This window comes from Pituophis catenifer, unplaced genomic scaffold (assembly GCF_029215685.1).
Source record: "Pituophis catenifer annectens isolate HBS135680 unplaced genomic scaffold, rPitCat1.0.hap2 SCAF_2, whole genome shotgun sequence".
NCBI lineage: Eukaryota > Metazoa > Chordata > Lepidosauria > Squamata > Colubridae > Pituophis > Pituophis catenifer.
The window spans coordinates 187,934,029-187,951,537 of record NW_027256882.1 but is presented as its reverse complement, the minus strand read 5'-3'; the positions used below and the strand labels follow the sequence as shown (position 1 = coordinate 187,951,537).

The following is a 17,509-nucleotide window of genomic DNA, read 5'->3' as shown; positions in this document are numbered from 1 at the left end:
AAAAGGAAGAAACAGAATATTATATGGTATGGGAGAAATGGTATGAATGGTTAGAGGAGAGGTATAAAGGGCAAGGAAAGAGTAAATGAGGAAGATATAAGAGTTGAAATGTAGTAACAAACAAGTGGAAATGGAACGGACACAGAATGTATGATTGAAATTGAGTCCATTGTTATCTTTATGTATATAAATCAATATTAGAATCATATATAAATGGTAAATCGAAGTAAGGGAGAAAAATGGATAGGTAAGAAATGTTTACTGATGTGAAAATGTTGAAAAAAAGAAAAGTGTAAAAAAATTTTTTTGTTTTTTAAAAAACTAATAAAAATTATTTTTAAAAAAATATTATGATTAGCAGTGAAATGATAAAATTAAACAATGGGTGATTAGATAATGAAAGAATATATTTTAATGTAAATATATGTATTAATAGTAGAATCACATGGATTGGATAATTGGAAAGAACCTGAATAGGTTTACTTTATATGTTTAAATGATTGTGATTGGTACTAGAAGTACACATTGAAACACTGAATAATGAAAGAATGAAGCTTGAAACTTTAATATAAATAGATGTGAAGAGCTAAATAAGGGAAATATGAATAACAAAGCAGGTGAAAGATGGAAAATAGAAAAGAAACATCTTTGAATATTACGGTGACATGGGAAAAAAAGTTAAAATAGAGATAGACATAAGAGGGGAATAATTAATATAACAAGCTATATGTAATAACAAGAGGGAGGTTTAGAAATTGAAGGGCAGTAGTATTAGGTATGTTTAAATAATATGAAACAATGAAAATGAAATGTAAAAACTATGAGTAATAACATTATTCTATTTGTATCAAAATGTATGATATCCAGGTATCACACTATTCAAGTATTGATATGTATAAATAATATAAAATAAAAAAACTTTAAAAAAACACTTTGAAATTCAAGAAATTCTAGACTCTAGGAAATTCTACGGAGCCACTCAGTACCTGGTGGCTTGAAAACACCTCCCCTTCTTCCACAATGAATGGGTTCACAAAAAACATGTGCATGCCCCTAAATTAATACAATTGTACCTTGACAAACCTCGCTGATTTTATATTTTGTCTCCCTTCCCTCTTCTTTGTCTTCTTTCAGGTGGATTTCCCATTTTTTGGGGGGGGGGGCAACATGTCAGGTCCCATATATTTCTATTGGGATGGTGGCATTCTGGTGGGAGGGGGGAGGATTGGAGGGTTCTCTATATGAAGTTTCTGTTTCTATTTCCTGCTTGGAGAGATCACTATCTGAAGTTTCTGTTTCTGTTTCCTGCATTGCTATGCTGTGAGTTTCCTGCATTGCTGTGCTGTTGGAGGGGTTTTGTTTGCACTGCTTTAAATTGCTCTTTTTAAGTGGGAAAATTTAGTTCCTGCCTAGACCTCTTGCTATCACAAGTCTTTCAATAAAAGCTTCTTTTGGAACAACTTCAGTTTCAAGAGTCCTGCTTTCTTGGGAAGATTGGAGAGGCAAGACCTTACATTGACTATGAAAGAGAAAACTCAGTAGGCTAGAAGTATATCAAGTGTGCGGCCCAGATTTAGGTTACAAAATTCTAGATGACTAGATGGGTGGATTAATTTATGAGCTTCTCCAATCAACTGACTGGTTCTGAGTTGCGGACAACTATTCACATTTGTTGAGTTAACACATAATGGTTACAAATTAAAGCCCAGTGCATAAGATATAAACAGCCATATTTGCTGAACCCCAGATGCAGGACATTGCACTGGGAATGTCTGGTGTGCAAGAAAGAAATCAATATCTTGGACCCCACCTTAAAAGGAACAGCCTATTGTGATTCTTACATTGAAACAATATATTTCATATTTCAAAAAGTATATGCAGTTTTTGGGTTCTGACCATGTGCAGTCAGAACCCAAATATTACATATAATGTGGCCCTTTGTTGGATCAAAACTATACAATTGATAATTACATATGTGGATCAGATTGGATAAATTGTATGGATGACTCAGAAGTTTCCATTTTTCTTTTTCTTATGTCTTTTGCTCTGTTTTCTAACTAATGTTTCTGTTTGAGCAGGGGTGGACTAGAAGACTTCCAGCTCTATTCTGATTGATTGATTGAATGAGCATCAAATTGCAAAACAAATATATGAAGAGAAAGGATAAGACTGAGAAAACTGTGTCTAGATAGAATTGTTACGATTCTCAAAAATAGAGGTATAAAAACAAAAGAGAATGTATGAAGTATGAATATGTTAGAAGCAAGAATGATCTGCAGGCTAAAAGATATAGAGAGGGACAGTGAATGTTTTAATATAAACATATAATATATGTACTTAATTTATTTTTATGACCTGACTTTAATATCATTTGCTTTCTACTAATTCATTTTTGCACTCTTTGTAAAGTTGCTTGCACCAGAAACTAATATCATGAGGGATGTGTATACCTGCTAAAAAAATCAGGAAAGGTGGGGTGGGTGGGTTGTTAAGTACTTTAATAATTTATTAAATTGTCCTGGCTAAATGAAAAGTTAAGGAATAAATAAAATCAATAAATAAAGTAGTTTAGTGATACTCTCAGAAGACTTCATAAGCTGCAGAGAATCCTAGCATATCTTCCAGGGCACATTCTTAAAGTGCTGGGTCTCTGTGCCTTCCTGGGCCTCACCGTTGTCCTTTTGTCTATGTTCCTTGAAATATTATGCCTTTTTGTGTGTAGTTGGCTGTTTCTGATCTCACTGCAAAACTCTAGACTTTCTAGAAATACAGCTTGAAACTATATAAGGAATCAGAAAAATAACAGTCCTTCCAACCCCCATCCTTGGCCATTCAGAAAATCTCATGTTTTTTCTCTCATAAAAAAAATATTACTAAAAATTGTAATTCACACACGTTATTAGAAAAAAATTCTCGAACTAGAAGTATAAAGGGAACCCTGAATTCTTTTTGACAAAACACAGCAGAATTAAGGCACCTTGATTAAATTTATTTCATTTACAAGGCTTCTTGTAATTTAAAAATATGAAAGAATAAGCAAATAAGGTATTTAAAAATGACAATTTACAAACAATCCCATGTTAATAATGATTAATAGTGTAGTATTATAGACAAACATTTTCAACTGAATTCTGTCAGGGTTCCGATGGATGCCCTAATTAAATCATGAGCCTCGAGCCAAGCTTCAAAAGAAATCCAGTTATTTATTAGGAGCTTCATGTTGGCATGTTCCAAGTGAAGCCAACTCTGACCCCATGTAATTTATGGCCCAGACTTGACCCTGTTTCCCCCTCCTGCCCCCAGGGTGTGTCATCAGTCACATTCACCAACGGAGCAATTTCATGAGTTGTAGAGATCACTCCTCTCCGGCCGCTGTGGGTAACCCTGGGAGACAGCCTTGAGAGAGATATGTCTGGAATGTGCTTTTGTTTTTGGATGCCGTGCTGCTTTGCCGTTTTCCCATCCCCCTTGCCTATGGCAATTCAACAACAGGCCAGGGATGCTTTGCGAGTTCATAAATTCTAAATTTTATATTACTTCCCAACAGAAGTAATTATTCAGATAAGATTGCTTTTTATTTTTAAGGCAAATGTTTCAGAAACGTTATAGTTGTCTTCTGTACATAAATGATATAATGGAGATACACATACATATATTCTATTCAGGTTATTTAATATACAATGGCTCAGAAATAAGATCCACCAAAATCAATGGAACTTATCTGTGTTTGCATATTTTCAGAACATCTACTCTAATCAGTTATTCATAGAAAACAGATAAATTCTAAATTTATTTTTTCTAACACATATAATTTTGTGAGATTTTATTCAATAGTGAGTACTATACCCAATTCTATTACTAACATGAGTAAGTAAACAGTTTTCCTTGATAATTTTTTTTAAATTTGATTAAATTTTTGAAAGCTTTTTCAGTTCTTTTTCTGTGGATTTTGTCGTCTTGTGCCAGGATGGACAAGTCTTGTTCTTCTCCGTAGTGATTCTGTTAATCCAAAAATATGTCAGATAAGGTTATTATATTTATTGTTTTTATCAATTAAATATTCATAAAAATATAGCAAAATACATTAATTATGATTATTATTGCTTAAAATAAAAACATACTTATTACAAAAATAATAATACACATAAATAACTAGGATATGTACAAATTCAAAAATAGGTATTCTTCCTTCAATATCCATTAGTATATTGATTCAGAATTGTTAACTCTTCAGTGCTTTATTGTTTCATTCTTTGGTATTATATGCTCAAGCTAGTATAATGCAAGTTCATATTTTGTGTAAATGGATTTACCAAATTTCTCTCTAAATATTTAATATTATTATATTTTATAAAGTAGTTCACATAAAGAATCTTGCAACCATTTTTAAATTAGAACACATTTAAACTTTTTTATTTAAGTATAGTTAGAACATGTTAATATTAGAAACCTCTTCATACCTTGTGCCTTTCTAGATGATTGTACTTTTCTTACTGGGATGTCTAAAAAATATTGAAACCAATATCCTTTATTGTAAAAATTTGATAATAATAACATAGGTTCAAAAGTTCAATTTTCTGACTGTACAGTATAGGGGGGAAAGTTCAAGCAACATGACAGTAATTATTAGTTCTCTAGATTCTGTCAATGTTGATGTATAACTACTATTGAATCAACATTTCAACAAGACAAAGATTTAAATTTTTTTATTTCATCCAGATTTAAAAGATTTAATCCATACTATGCAAAAAATAAAATGGAAAATAATGCTTTGTATCTATAAATAAATAAATTTATTGTAGCATACACATCAGTTTAGCTATAGGACAGACAAATACACACACACACACACAGAGAGAGAACATGAAACAATTTCCAAAGCCTCTCATTTAGGGTAGATAAAGAAATAGGGAAATTTCAGGCATTTGTTCTCATTCTAATCAGCAATCTTGTCAGAAATACTGTTTTTTCTAGCTTTCACCATAACCACCTCCATAATGCCCAAGGAAAATAATTACAACAATAATTCCATTTATTGTATGACTGACCTTCCAGATGAATTTTCTTTATTTCTGTTTCAATAATCTGTGGCTCTCCTTCAAATTTTTTAGTAACTTTAGTGTACTCAGATCCAGCTATGATAAGCATTAAAAAACGATGGTTAACATAAGGAGAATATTTTTGGCAAAAGAGTGATCCAGGCATTAAATTCTGAAATCTTACTGTGTAGATTGAGGCAGCGATAGTCAGGAAGGAATGACAAATTCCTAAGCATTTTCTTAGAAATGATCATTGAGACTTCTATTCTAGGACTGGTAGTTAAGCATAGAAAGCCAGTTTGCTGAAGTAATTAAGGTATAAGCTAGAAACCAATATAGTTTTAGTCCCACTTAGGGACAATGCCACCTGGGTGACTTTGGGTCAGTCAACCCTAGGAAAGAGACAATGGCAAAAATACTACTGAACAATCTTGCCAAGAAAACTTCAGGAACTAATCTGTAGTACACAGCTTTTTCTCACAGCTTGCACTGTTTTATGTTGCTATACACAAAGAATAATTTGCTTGTGTAGTATTTTGGCCTAAACAGTTCTGGATATTATCTCAAATGTCTATGGGCCAAGTGAAATTTTAAATTGATGTATGATTCTCTAATTAGATATAAAGGCTTGTTCTGCACAAAAGAGGAAAGTTTCTAGATGGCAGCAAAGATTCTACCTATAGCTTATTGTAGATAGAGAAGTCTGAAATCTTTCACACCCAAAGCATGAATGCTTTCAATTAAGCATGAATTAAGAACAGAGACTGAGGTATCTTCATGTTTTGTATTTGTATTTGATAGCATAATTAAGTTTTAGCAATCATTTTATGCTATAGTAAGCATTTCAGTACATGAAAACAGAATTATTAACAGGAGTATTTTAACAATGGGGGCAAGCAGTTCAGCTGTTTTAAAATCTGTCCGCTATTAGATTCATAGCTTAAAATCTGAGGTAATATATGTCTTATCCAAATGCAACAAGAATTCATTCACTCATTTAAATGCAGAATTGTCATTAATCTGTGGAATACATGCATTTTGGTTCTTAAGATTCTTTTTTAAAAAAACAGTAACATACATACATAACAATTCATTTTTGTCCTGTCCTGCTAGAAAGATGTGCTGACATTCTTTTGCTCTGGTGAGTTTGCCCAGGTAAAGATGAAGAGGTGAAAGCGAAGGAATACTGCCATTTTAACTCATAAATTTACCAATGGCTTCATTGCTTTAGGAGGGCTGGCCAATTTATGCTAAATGTTCATTACCAGGGGGTGGGGGTGGGGAGGTTATTTTCATCAACAGACTTTTTTTTAAACAATGGCAAGAAAAATAGATTAGTGATTTGGAATGTATATCTGACCGTTTGTTTCTTTACTTGAGATGATAGAATCTCTGTTGTTAAATTTTGTTTTGCAACTAAGGTAATGAATTGTTTGTAACTCTTATCTACTGATAGTTACACATAGGTAATAATCCTTTTCATCTTTTATTGAAGTTAAAAAGTTACATGCTGTACATATACACATATATGCTAAGCATAAAATGTAATTTAATGCAGCAACCTGCCAAGAATCTTGAGAGATGGAAAGTATATAAATAATTTTAATGTCTAAAAATGTTATATGTTATTTTAACTTTAGCATGAGGTTAGAAAATCAACGGCTTCAGAAAATATTGCCCAAACTACTGATTTCCTTTTTAAAAAATCTTTAAAATCTTAAAAAAAAATAATCTTGGACCAATGAGGAACTATCAGAGGATTGGAAAAGAGCTGATGTGGTTCCCATCTTAAAAAAAAAAAAAAACAGACCCAAGAAACTACAGCCCAATCAGCCTAATATCAATACCTGGGAAGATACTGGAAAAATAATAAAAAAGAGATTTGTGAACATCTAGAAACAAATAAAGTTATAACTAGTAGCCAACATGGATTTGTTGAAAACAGATCATGCCAAACTAATCTTATTTCATTCTTTGACAAAGTGACTAAATCAGTAGACCAGCGAAATGCTATGGACATAGTATATTTAGACTTTAGCAAGGCAGGTGATAAAGCAGACCACAACCTACTTTTTGGTAAGCTAGAAAATGTGGGATAGACAACATCATCACCAGATGGCTTTGTAACTGGCTGACAAACCGTAAACAATGGTACTGCATGTACATAGAAGGAAGGAAACAGTTGGGTACCACAAGGTTCCATCTTAGGCCCAGTTCTCTTCAATATCTTCATAAATGACTTAGATAAGATAATAGAAGAGGAACTCATCAAATTTGTAGATGACACTAAGCTGGCAGGAATAGCCAACACCCCAGAAGACAAGCTCAGGATCCAAAAACATCTTGACAAAGTTGAACAATGGGCCCTATCCAACAAAATGAAATTTAATGTGGAGAAAAGCAAGGTTTTACACCTTGCCAGGAAAAACCAAAGGTACAAGTACAGATTAGGTGAGACCTGGCTCAAAAACAGTAACTGTGAGAGGGACCTTCGAGTCCTAGTAGACGATCATTTAAACATGAGTCAGCAGTGTGCGGCAGCGGCCAAAAAAATACAATCCTTAGTTGTATAAACAGAGGCATTGAATCAAAATCATGTGAAGTAGGCCACACCTGGAATACTGCATTCAGTTTTAGTACCACATTACAAAAAAGATGTTGAGACTTTGGAAAAAGTGCAAAGAAGAGCAACTAAGATGACTAAAGGCCTGGAGACTAAAACATTTGAAGAATGGTTGCAGGATTTGGGTTTGGCTAGTCTAGAGAAAAAAAGGACTGGGGGGGACATGATAGCAGTATTCCAATATTTGAAAAGCTGCCACAAAGAGAGGGTCAATTTATTTTCCAAAGCACCAGAGGGCAGGACAAGAAACAATGGATGGAAACTAATCAGGGAGAGAAGCAACCTGGAACTAAGGAGCAACTTCCTAACAGTGAGGACAATTAACCAGAGGAACAGTTTGCCTTCAGAAGTTGTAGGTGCTTCATCACTGGAGGTTTTTCAGAAGAGACTGGACAGTCACTTATCTGACCGTATACGGTCTCCTGCTTGAGCAGGGGGTTGGACCAGAAGACCTCCAAGATTCTTTAAAGCTTTATTCTGATTGGTGATATTTAAAAGGCAAGACAAGAACCAATGGATGGAAAATAATGAAGAAGAGAAGGAACCTAGAACTAAAGAGAAATTTCATGACAGTGAGGACAATAAGGCAGTGGTTGCCTTCAGAAGTTGTGGATGGTTTATCACTGGAGGCTTTTAAAAAGAGACTGGACAGCCATCTGAAATGGTATAGCGGAGTGATGGCTAACCTTTTCCGGACTGAGTGCCCAAAGCGTACATGTGCACATGCGAATACGCGTGTGCCCATGTGAACCCCCAAAATGCAATGTGTGTGCGGGCCCCACGCATGTGCCCTACCCCCTGCGCATGCACGCGCGGGCACCCCGCATGTGCCCCACCCCCTGAATGACACCCATGCATACACGCATGACCCCCTGCACGCACCCGTCCCCACACATGTGCGTGTGTCCCTGCACATGTACCCCACACGTGCCCCGCCCCCCATGCATTTTCAGCAGAGACCTGAAGACCAGCTGGCTGGTGGGAGGTGTGCACACATGTGCAGCGGAGCTGAACTGGGGTGACGGTTTACATGCCATCAGAGAGGACGCTGTGTACCACCTCTGGCACCCGTGCCATAGGTTTGTCATCATGGGTATAGTGTCTCCTGTTTAAGCAGGAGATTGGACTAGAAGACCTTCAAGGTCCCTTCCAACTCTGTTATTATGTTTTGTTCTTCATTCTAGCTATCTGGATAATTCTAATCTGCCAACTAAGAAAAGGCACTCTAAAGTAATAAAGATAAATAAAGTAATCCAGAGGTGGGTTTCAGCAGGTTCTGACCAGTTCTGGAGAACCAGTAGCGGAAATTTTGAGTAGTTCAGAAAACCAGTAAATACCACCTCTGGCTGGCCCCACCCCCATCTATTCTCTGCCTCCCGAGTCCCAGCTGATCAGGAGAAAATGAGGATTTTGCAGTATCCTTCCCCTGGAGTGGGGTGGGAATGGAGATTTTACAGTATCCTTCTCCTGCCATGCCCACCAAGCCACACCCATAGAACCAGTAGTAAAAAACTTTGAAACCCACCACTGAAGTAATCATTATAGATTTAAAAGTTATAGATCACTTAGTTCTTTCTTGGCAAAGAAAACTTAAGCTGAAGGGCCAGGATCTCATTTTTGGTGTGTAATAGAATAAATTCATATATCTTATGATGCTAATGTTCTCAAATGTGGAATACCAAGAAAGCTAACAATAAAATGGAAGTAAAATCCTCCTTGTATGTCTGGCTGAGATTGGGAATGGAGCAGCATATACCATCACAGCATCCTTTGAGAGTAAGGTGACCAGATTTTAACATTGGTAAAGAGGGACACCATTGTGGGCATGGCTTATTTTGTGGGCGTGGCTTGGAGGTCATGTGATTGGGTGGGCGTGGCTAGCTGGTCATGTGACCGGGTGGCCATGGCTATGTGTATAGGGACTACTCAGAGGGCTGAAAAAAGTCATTTCTGACAGGTCCTCGCACTTTTGACTGGTCCTCACACTTATGACCATCCTCACATTTATGCCCGTGCAGCATTCTTAACAACCATGTCACTCATTTCACAACTGCTTCTCTTCACCATGATGACAAGATAGGGCAAAAATGTAAAATGTGAGGACAGTCGTAAGTTCGAGGACTGGTCAAAAGTGTGAGGACCAGTCAAAAATAACTTTTTCAGCCCTCTGAGTAGTCCATATGCATAAAAGGATACAGCAATAGAGAGGGATGAAGGAAGGGAAGGGAAATTAGAGTAGGAGTGAGGGTAAGAGAGGGAGGAAGAGAGGAGGAGAAGGAGAAAGGAAGAGGAAGTAGGGAGGAGAAGAAGAGGGTGGGGGGAAGAGAAAGTAAGAAGGAAAGAAAAGAGAGAGGTGGTAGGTTTGAGGAGAAAGATTGCTGTAAAATAAAAAAGATGAAAGGGAAGAAAGCCAACCCCAAACAAATATAAAGATATTAAGATAAAGAATGAATTGTTAAACTTTAAAGAATAAAAGAGAACAAATATGAATAAATAGCAATAATTAGAAACACACATACAAACATACAATGTATTTTCTTTGAACAGAATATTTGGCTGGTTCACAAATTTAAACAGTGTTTAGTCATTTCAATTAAATTTACAATTTCTATATTACCTTTTTGCCATATTTATTCCTCATCTATTTTTTTTTAAAAAAAAACAATATTATCCTTCATCCTCATCTCTAATCTTAATCAAATTCAGTTTTTCCCTTCTATTCTATATTATACCCCTTCCCATTGTCATCTATTTTTATATCCATCCTCACATTGGTTAATTATGTAATTATGTAATACAGTTGTCTAATGCAAATTCAACATTTTAATATAAATCAATTAGTTATATAACTATCTTTTTTGTATATTAATCAATATGAACATGAATATTCCAATTATTTCCATGCAATCCAATTTCTTACAAATCAATTAATTATATTTACCAATAATAATAAACCAAATAATTTCCCCCATATATTCCTCCAAACCACAACTTAACCATTTCTGCTTTCAACCCAATATACAATTAATAGTATCTCAATTATTACAATTCCCTAGTTAAATAGAGCTTTTTTTCTTTTGTGTTTTAAAATCTTGAACTCTCCTCTTTTGCCCTAAATTTCCCATTGTTTGCAGTTTTGCACCTACCATTTTTGGTGAGGAAAAAGAAAAAGAAATCTCTCTCTGCCTCATTTTGTCACGTTGCAGCAAAGACCCTGCTTTCACTTTCGCTTTTTCAGCATTGCTAGGGGAAAAAAAATCTGCTCCAGGAACTCTTTGCAGCTAGCAACAGAACAGAGCCCTGCGCAAAACAGCTGAGAGCAAATCAGCTGAGAGTGGGGAAGCCGAGCTAATCAACTTGTGCTAATTAACCTATGCGGAAGCTGTAAGGGATTGTTTTTTTCTATTTTTGCAGGCATCGGTCTACTCATTTGTCTTCTTTTAACACTGATCACCTGTAGGGCGGCCCTTTGAAGCCCCGCGGCAAGAGTTTAAACAGTTTTTTTCCCTCTAGCCATCAGCTGCGACTCAGGAGGCAGCCGGGACTCAGGAGGCAGAATGAAAAATCAGGACTTTTTTAAAATGCCGCGGGACGCGGGACAAATTGCTAAAAATCGGGACTGTCCCGCCAAAAGCGGGACGTCTGGTCACCTTATTTGAGAGGCAGTAATATCAAACCTTTGCTGTGAATTGGAAGGCCATTACTCAAAACATGAAATTCTATAATTCTGAAGTAGCTTTTTCTCGAGTAGTTCACAAGTTTTTCGAATATATGCATGAATCATTCTTCAACTCTATCAGTCATTCCTCATTTACATGCAGTCTTTATGTCAGCTAACAGTTTTCATGCCCCAGCTGTACTGAGCATTGCTTGAAGGCTTTCATTTTGTTGAATCATGGTGCCAAGCCACAGCAACAGGATATTTATTGTAATGATAAATTAAAGGACTGGAACCTTGAAACTCTTCAAGTTAATTAATTAATAACTTTTAAAAAGCTGACATCAACATGCGTAGTATATAGAGGTACTTTGCATATGCAAAGAATTGTAATTATTAAGTTTCTAATTGTAAGTTTAAAGCATAGAATCTGTAGTTGATCGAAAAGAATATTAAGCATGCCTTTGTTAACTTATGAGCAATGAATATTCACAATAATTAATAAGGCAAAAGATCTGGAATTTTCCCTATGTTTTTATAAATATTTCTTGGGAGTTCCAAATGTATTGCGTTATATGGTGTGTGTGTGTGTGTGTGTGTGTGTGTGTGTGTGTGAATCTTCAGTGCTCACTTAAAACTGTTTAAAGACTGAACATAAGTAATACATATATTTTTCCTCAGTATGGATTTGTGGAAATAAGCAGACTACCCAAATATCTTGTTTTAATATACAATCCTTGAAGTTTCATCCATAGATTTTTCTTTCCTTGAATCAGTCTTTAAAAAGTTAAGACATTAGCTTGTCAACTCTTAAAGTTCATTAGGATGAAATTAGTTTTCTTGCACTCACTAACCTCCCTGGAGGAGTCGTTTGATTTCTTCATCATCCAGTAAATGACCATCACCTTCAATGAGTTTAGTCACCTTGGTAACCTCTGACAGGACATATATTTATGGCATGAAAGTGTTTTATAGGACAATATGGGAAAATATAACTACAGTAAATGCAAAAAAAATATTTTATAATTATTTCATTTATTATAAATAATCAGTATTTGGCTAATTTTGCAGTAAAATTGAAACAATTTGAATAGCGATACTGAATGCTGAAAATCTTTGTTATAAATCTTATGTTATAAAGATTTCCATTGACAGCATTCAGTACAGTAAGTGATGTTGAGATTGCTTTTTTTATTTTTAATCATTATTTATTTGTACATACTGAGTTAGGCAGGCTTTGAATTGAATTTAGAATTCAGGCGCTGTTTGTTGAATTTTCATAAATATAGCCATTTCAGACAATGAACATGCTTCAATGCAATCCATAAATCTTCTCAGATTAATCTCAGACTAACCTACTAACCTTCCTCTAGTAATTTCTTAAGAGTCTCTTCATTATCTGTTCCTCCACCAGCAGTGATTCGAGTATATTTCAGTTCAGGGCCTGAAAAAGATTCAGCAATTTTTACTTGGAATTTCTATACTCTTAATGTTATATTGTGATCATCAGGCTCTTCCTTAATGTTATATGATTATAAAATTATATTATATGCAGAGGTGGGTTTCAGCAGGTTCTGACTAGTTCTGGAGAACCAGTAGTGGAAATTTTGAGTAGTTTGGAGAACTGGTAGTAAAAATTCTGACTGGCCCCACCCCATCTATTTTCTGCCTCCCAAGTCCCAGCTGATCAGGAGGGAATGGGGATTTTGCAGTATCCTTCCCCTGGAATGGGGTGGGAATGGAGATTTTACAGTATTCTTTCCCTGCCATGCCTACCAAGCCATGCCCACCAATCATGCCACACCCACCAAGCCACACCCACAGAACCGGTAGTAAAAAATTTTAAAACCCACCACTGATTACCATGTGTAGCTAGCAGGTCATATGCAGAATAAAAACACTAAGATTTTAAAAAATGGATGAACACTTGTGATAATTAAGTAAACGAATTGCTGAAAGATGTCCACATAGAATTCATTATCACATTATTTATAAAAGATTAAACTTCTATTGACTTCACTGAGATTTAAATGTACTATAAACATGCATACAGTAAAATAAAAATCAGTAAGTGGAGCACATACAACTAAAGGAAACTTTGAGCACAAATTACATCTTTTGTATAGAGGGCGGAGGATATATTTAGGATATTTTAGTTGGATTTTTTAGTTTTACTTCTTGTGCCTTTTCTTAAGAAGCTATGTTGTACTATCAGTCATTACAGAGACTATTTTTGTTGCCAAAACTAAACCTAAACATCTCAGAATCAGAACATACAAGAAAATTTTTTTTTATTGCAAAAGTTTTACAATTACATTTTCCCCCCTTTCCCCCCCCCCACCACCCACCCCAAACTTCCCAACCTCCCTAACCCTCCCTAACCCTCCCCTCCCCCCAGACTTCCCTATATTATACTCATATCTGGTAAAAAAAATAAAAAAAAACCCTTAATATAAAACTTGTGTAAAAACTTGAACCCCTCCCTCCCCTTTATAATTTTTCTTTTTACCCTCATTACATTAAAATATTTCTAATACATTATTTTCAAATAAAAGCTATTTGATACTTTCTAGTTTGATATTTGTTCTGAACATATTCTATCCACTTTTTCCATTCCCATTCATAAGTCTCTTGTGAACAATCTTTTAAGTATGCTGAAATCTTCGCCATCTCTGCAAAACTGGCCATCTTCAAAGTCCATTCCTCAATAGTGGGCAAGGCTTCATTTTTCCAATATTTACCTATCAACAATCTTGCTGCTGTTATCATATACAATATCAGTTTTGTTTCACCCGATGTAAAACCCTTAACTATGCCCAATAAAAACAATTGTGGAGAAAATTGAATTTTTTTCTTCAAAACATTCTGCATGACCCACCAAATTTTTATCCAAAAAGCCTTAACTTTCCTACAGGTCCACCAAACATGATAATACGTAGCATCCAAACATTCACATCTCCAACATTTTGGCTGAACATTAGGGTACATACATGACAACTTTTTGGGATCTAAATGCCATCTATAAAACATTTTATAGAAATTTTCCCTCAGGTTCTGCGACTGTGTAAATTTAACATTCTGAACCCAAATTTTTTCCCATGTTTCCAACATCACTGGTTCTTCAAAATTTTGTGCCCACTTAATCATACAATCTTTAACTAATTCAGTTTCTGAGTCCCTTTCTAACAAAACATTATAAAGCCTTTTGATATGCATTGGACCTTTCTCTTTTATATGTCTAACCAATTCTTCCTCGTGCAACATAATACCAGTTTTTTGGTCCTCTTTCCATCTCAATTGTAATTGATTATATTGTAACCAAGTTAAATTAATCCCTTCGTCCAACAGTGTCTGCAATGTCTTCAGCTGCCATCTGCCCGCATCTGTAAAAAGAACCTCTTTGTATAAAAACCCCCCGAGTGACATTATATTTGTATTCCATAAAGTATGACCAAGATCCAGCCATAGCGGTATTTTATAATCCCATTTGAGTCGGTGCTTCTTCCAAACTCTCATCAAAGAGTCTCTAAGTATATGACTTTTAAATACTTTATCAACTTTGTCATCATAAAATAAGTAAGCATGCCATCCAAATTCAAAATCAAAACTTTCTACATTCAATATTCCAGCCTTTTTACTTCCAAACCAATCACTTGTTAAAGTTAAAGCTGCTGCATCATAGTATAACTGTAGGTTTGGAAGTTTGAGACCTCCTCTTTCTGGAACATCTTGCATAATTTTCAATTTCACTCTCGTCTTTTTCTCGTTCCAGACAAACTTATTAAGTCCAGTTTGCCAGACTTTCAATTGTTTATCACTTTTAAGCACCGGAATCATTTGAAACAAAAAAAGAAATCTTGGCAAAATGTTCATCTTAACTGCTGCTATTCTTCCAAGTAGAGACAGCTGCAGTTTTTTCCAAGTCTCCATGTCTTTCTGCACCTCTCGCCACAACACCTCATAGTTATTTTGAAACAATTTCATGTTTGATTCTGCAACCTGAACTCCTAGATATTTTACCTTAGGTACAGTCTCAAAACCTGCCCTCCTTTCAAGCTCATGTTTACGATCTTGTGTCATGTTTTTAGCTATCATTTTAGTCTTTTTTGGATTCAGTCTAAAACCTGAAACTTTACCATAGTCTTGTATAATGTCCTTCATCAGGATTATTGATTCCATTGGTTGTGATAGGGTAACAACCAGATCATCTGCAAATGCCTTTATTCTGTAATCCTCTTGCCTAATCATTATACCTTTCAAGATATTAGAGTCCCGTATTGTATTTAGCAAGACTTCTAGTGTTAGAATAAATAAAAGTGGGGACAACGGACATCCCTGTCTTGTTCCTTTTTCAATTTTAAACTCTGTTGTCAAACTTCCATTAATAATGATCTGTGCCTTTTGCTCTTGGTAAATTGCTGAAATCGCCTGTATAAATTGATCCCCAAAATCCATCTTTTTTAAAGTCTTTAGTAGAAAATTCCAATCCACTCTATCAAAGGCCTTCTCTGCATCCAAAAAGACCAGCACTGCAGGAATCTGTTTATTCTTCTCAAGATATTCCAATAAATCTATTACTTGCCTTACATTATCCTTCATGTGTCTGCCCTCGATAAATCCCGCTTGATCATCATGAATCACCTTTTGGATTACTGGCATCAACCTGTTGGCTAATACTTTCGCATAAATTTTGTAATCTGTATTCAAAAGAGATATTGGTCTATAGTTCTCTGGTTTTTTAGGACCGACTTGTTCTTTTGGTATCAAAGATATGTAAGCTGTTGTCCATGATGGGGGTATTTTACCCCCTTGTTGAATATTGCAAAATAAATCTCTAAGTTGTTCCACCATTTCAGCTTGCAAAGTTTTGTAATACACTGCGGTCAAACCATCCGTGCCAGGAGCTTTGGCTGTTTTTAACTGTTTAATTGCTACTATTATCTCCTCCTCTGTTATAGGATAATTCATTCTTTCCTTTTGTTGATCAGTAATTTTTGTAACTCTTTTACCGTTTAAATATTTTTCTATAAGTCCATTCTGCACCTCCTCTTTGGCATATAGTTTGGTATAATAGTCCACAAAAGCTTCTTTAATTAATTTTTGTTGAAAAATTTCTTTCCCTCCAATATCAATACTATCAATAGTCCGTATACTTTGTTTTTTCCTCAATGTGTAAGCCAACCATCTGCCCGGTTTATTAGCGTTACAAAATGTATTATGCTTCGCATATTGTAAGTTTGTTGCCACTTGTTCCGCCATAAGCATTTGAAATTGGTCTTTCAAAAGTTTTATAGCACTGCTTATTCTTTCATCTGTTGGATTTTTAATAAGTAACTGTTCTTTATTCTTTATTTCTATTTCCAATTCAGATCTTTTCTTTTGTCGAAGCAGTCTATGTTTAGAGTTCATGTAGATAAGTACCCCTCTCATATAAGCTTTACTTGCATCCCACACAATTTCAATTGGGGTACCTTTATTCAAATTTATTTCAAAAAATTCTTTCAAATGCTTTTTAAGTTCTATTGTATTTTTTTCATATCTAAACAAGTTCTCATTTAATCTTCAAGAACGTCTCTCAACCTTATCCATCTCAATTTCTATCCATACTGGGCTATGGTCAGTCAAAGTTCTTGGAAAAATCTTTGTTCTTTTTGTCTTGACAAGTAAATCATCTGACAACAAAATGAAGTCAATCCTAGAGAAGGATCTGTGTCTGTCAGAAAAAAAAGTGTAGTCCAATTCTTTTGGATTATGTATTCTCCAAACATCTTTTAGTTCCATATCTTCTTTCATGTCAAAAAAGGTCTGTGGTAATCTGATCCTAGACTTTGCCAAACTCTTTTTGTCTAATTTAGAATCAATTACTCCATTCCAGTCTCCCATAATTAAAATAGATCTGTAGTCCCATTGCAGTATTTTAGTATGTAACATCTTATAGAAATGGTCCTGTTGTTGATTGGGAGCATAAATTCCAATCAGAAGAATTTGGCCATTTGCTGTAAGCAATTCAATTGCTACAAACCTACCATCTTCATCTGCTTCTATAACTTTAGCTGTTAACTTTTTATTTACATAAATAACCACACCATTCTTTTTTTGCGAAGTTGAAGATATAAAATGTGTTCCTAGTTTGGAGTTTATCAAATATTTTTGATCTTGAGTTGTGATATGCGTTTCTTGTAAACAAAT

General features: G+C 35.1%; 1 protein-coding gene across 1 annotated transcript in view; it reads right to left on the bottom strand.

Annotated features, from left to right (window-relative positions):
* Positions 1-3,889: 3,889 nt before the first annotated feature.
* Positions 3,890-17,509, bottom strand: part of POSTN (periostin) — a 79,603-nt gene continuing 65,983 nt past the window's right edge. The window contains exons 20-24 of the mRNA XM_070935298.1: positions 12,684-12,764; positions 12,175-12,255; positions 5,049-5,135; positions 4,461-4,502; positions 3,890-3,999 (exon numbers count right to left, since the gene is read on the bottom strand). Coding sequence (XP_070791399.1) covers positions 3,929-3,999; positions 4,461-4,502; positions 5,049-5,135; positions 12,175-12,255; positions 12,684-12,764 — 362 coding nt within the window. The 3' untranslated portion in view covers positions 3,890-3,928. The remainder of the gene's footprint in view (positions 4,000-4,460; positions 4,503-5,048; positions 5,136-12,174; positions 12,256-12,683; positions 12,765-17,509) is intronic.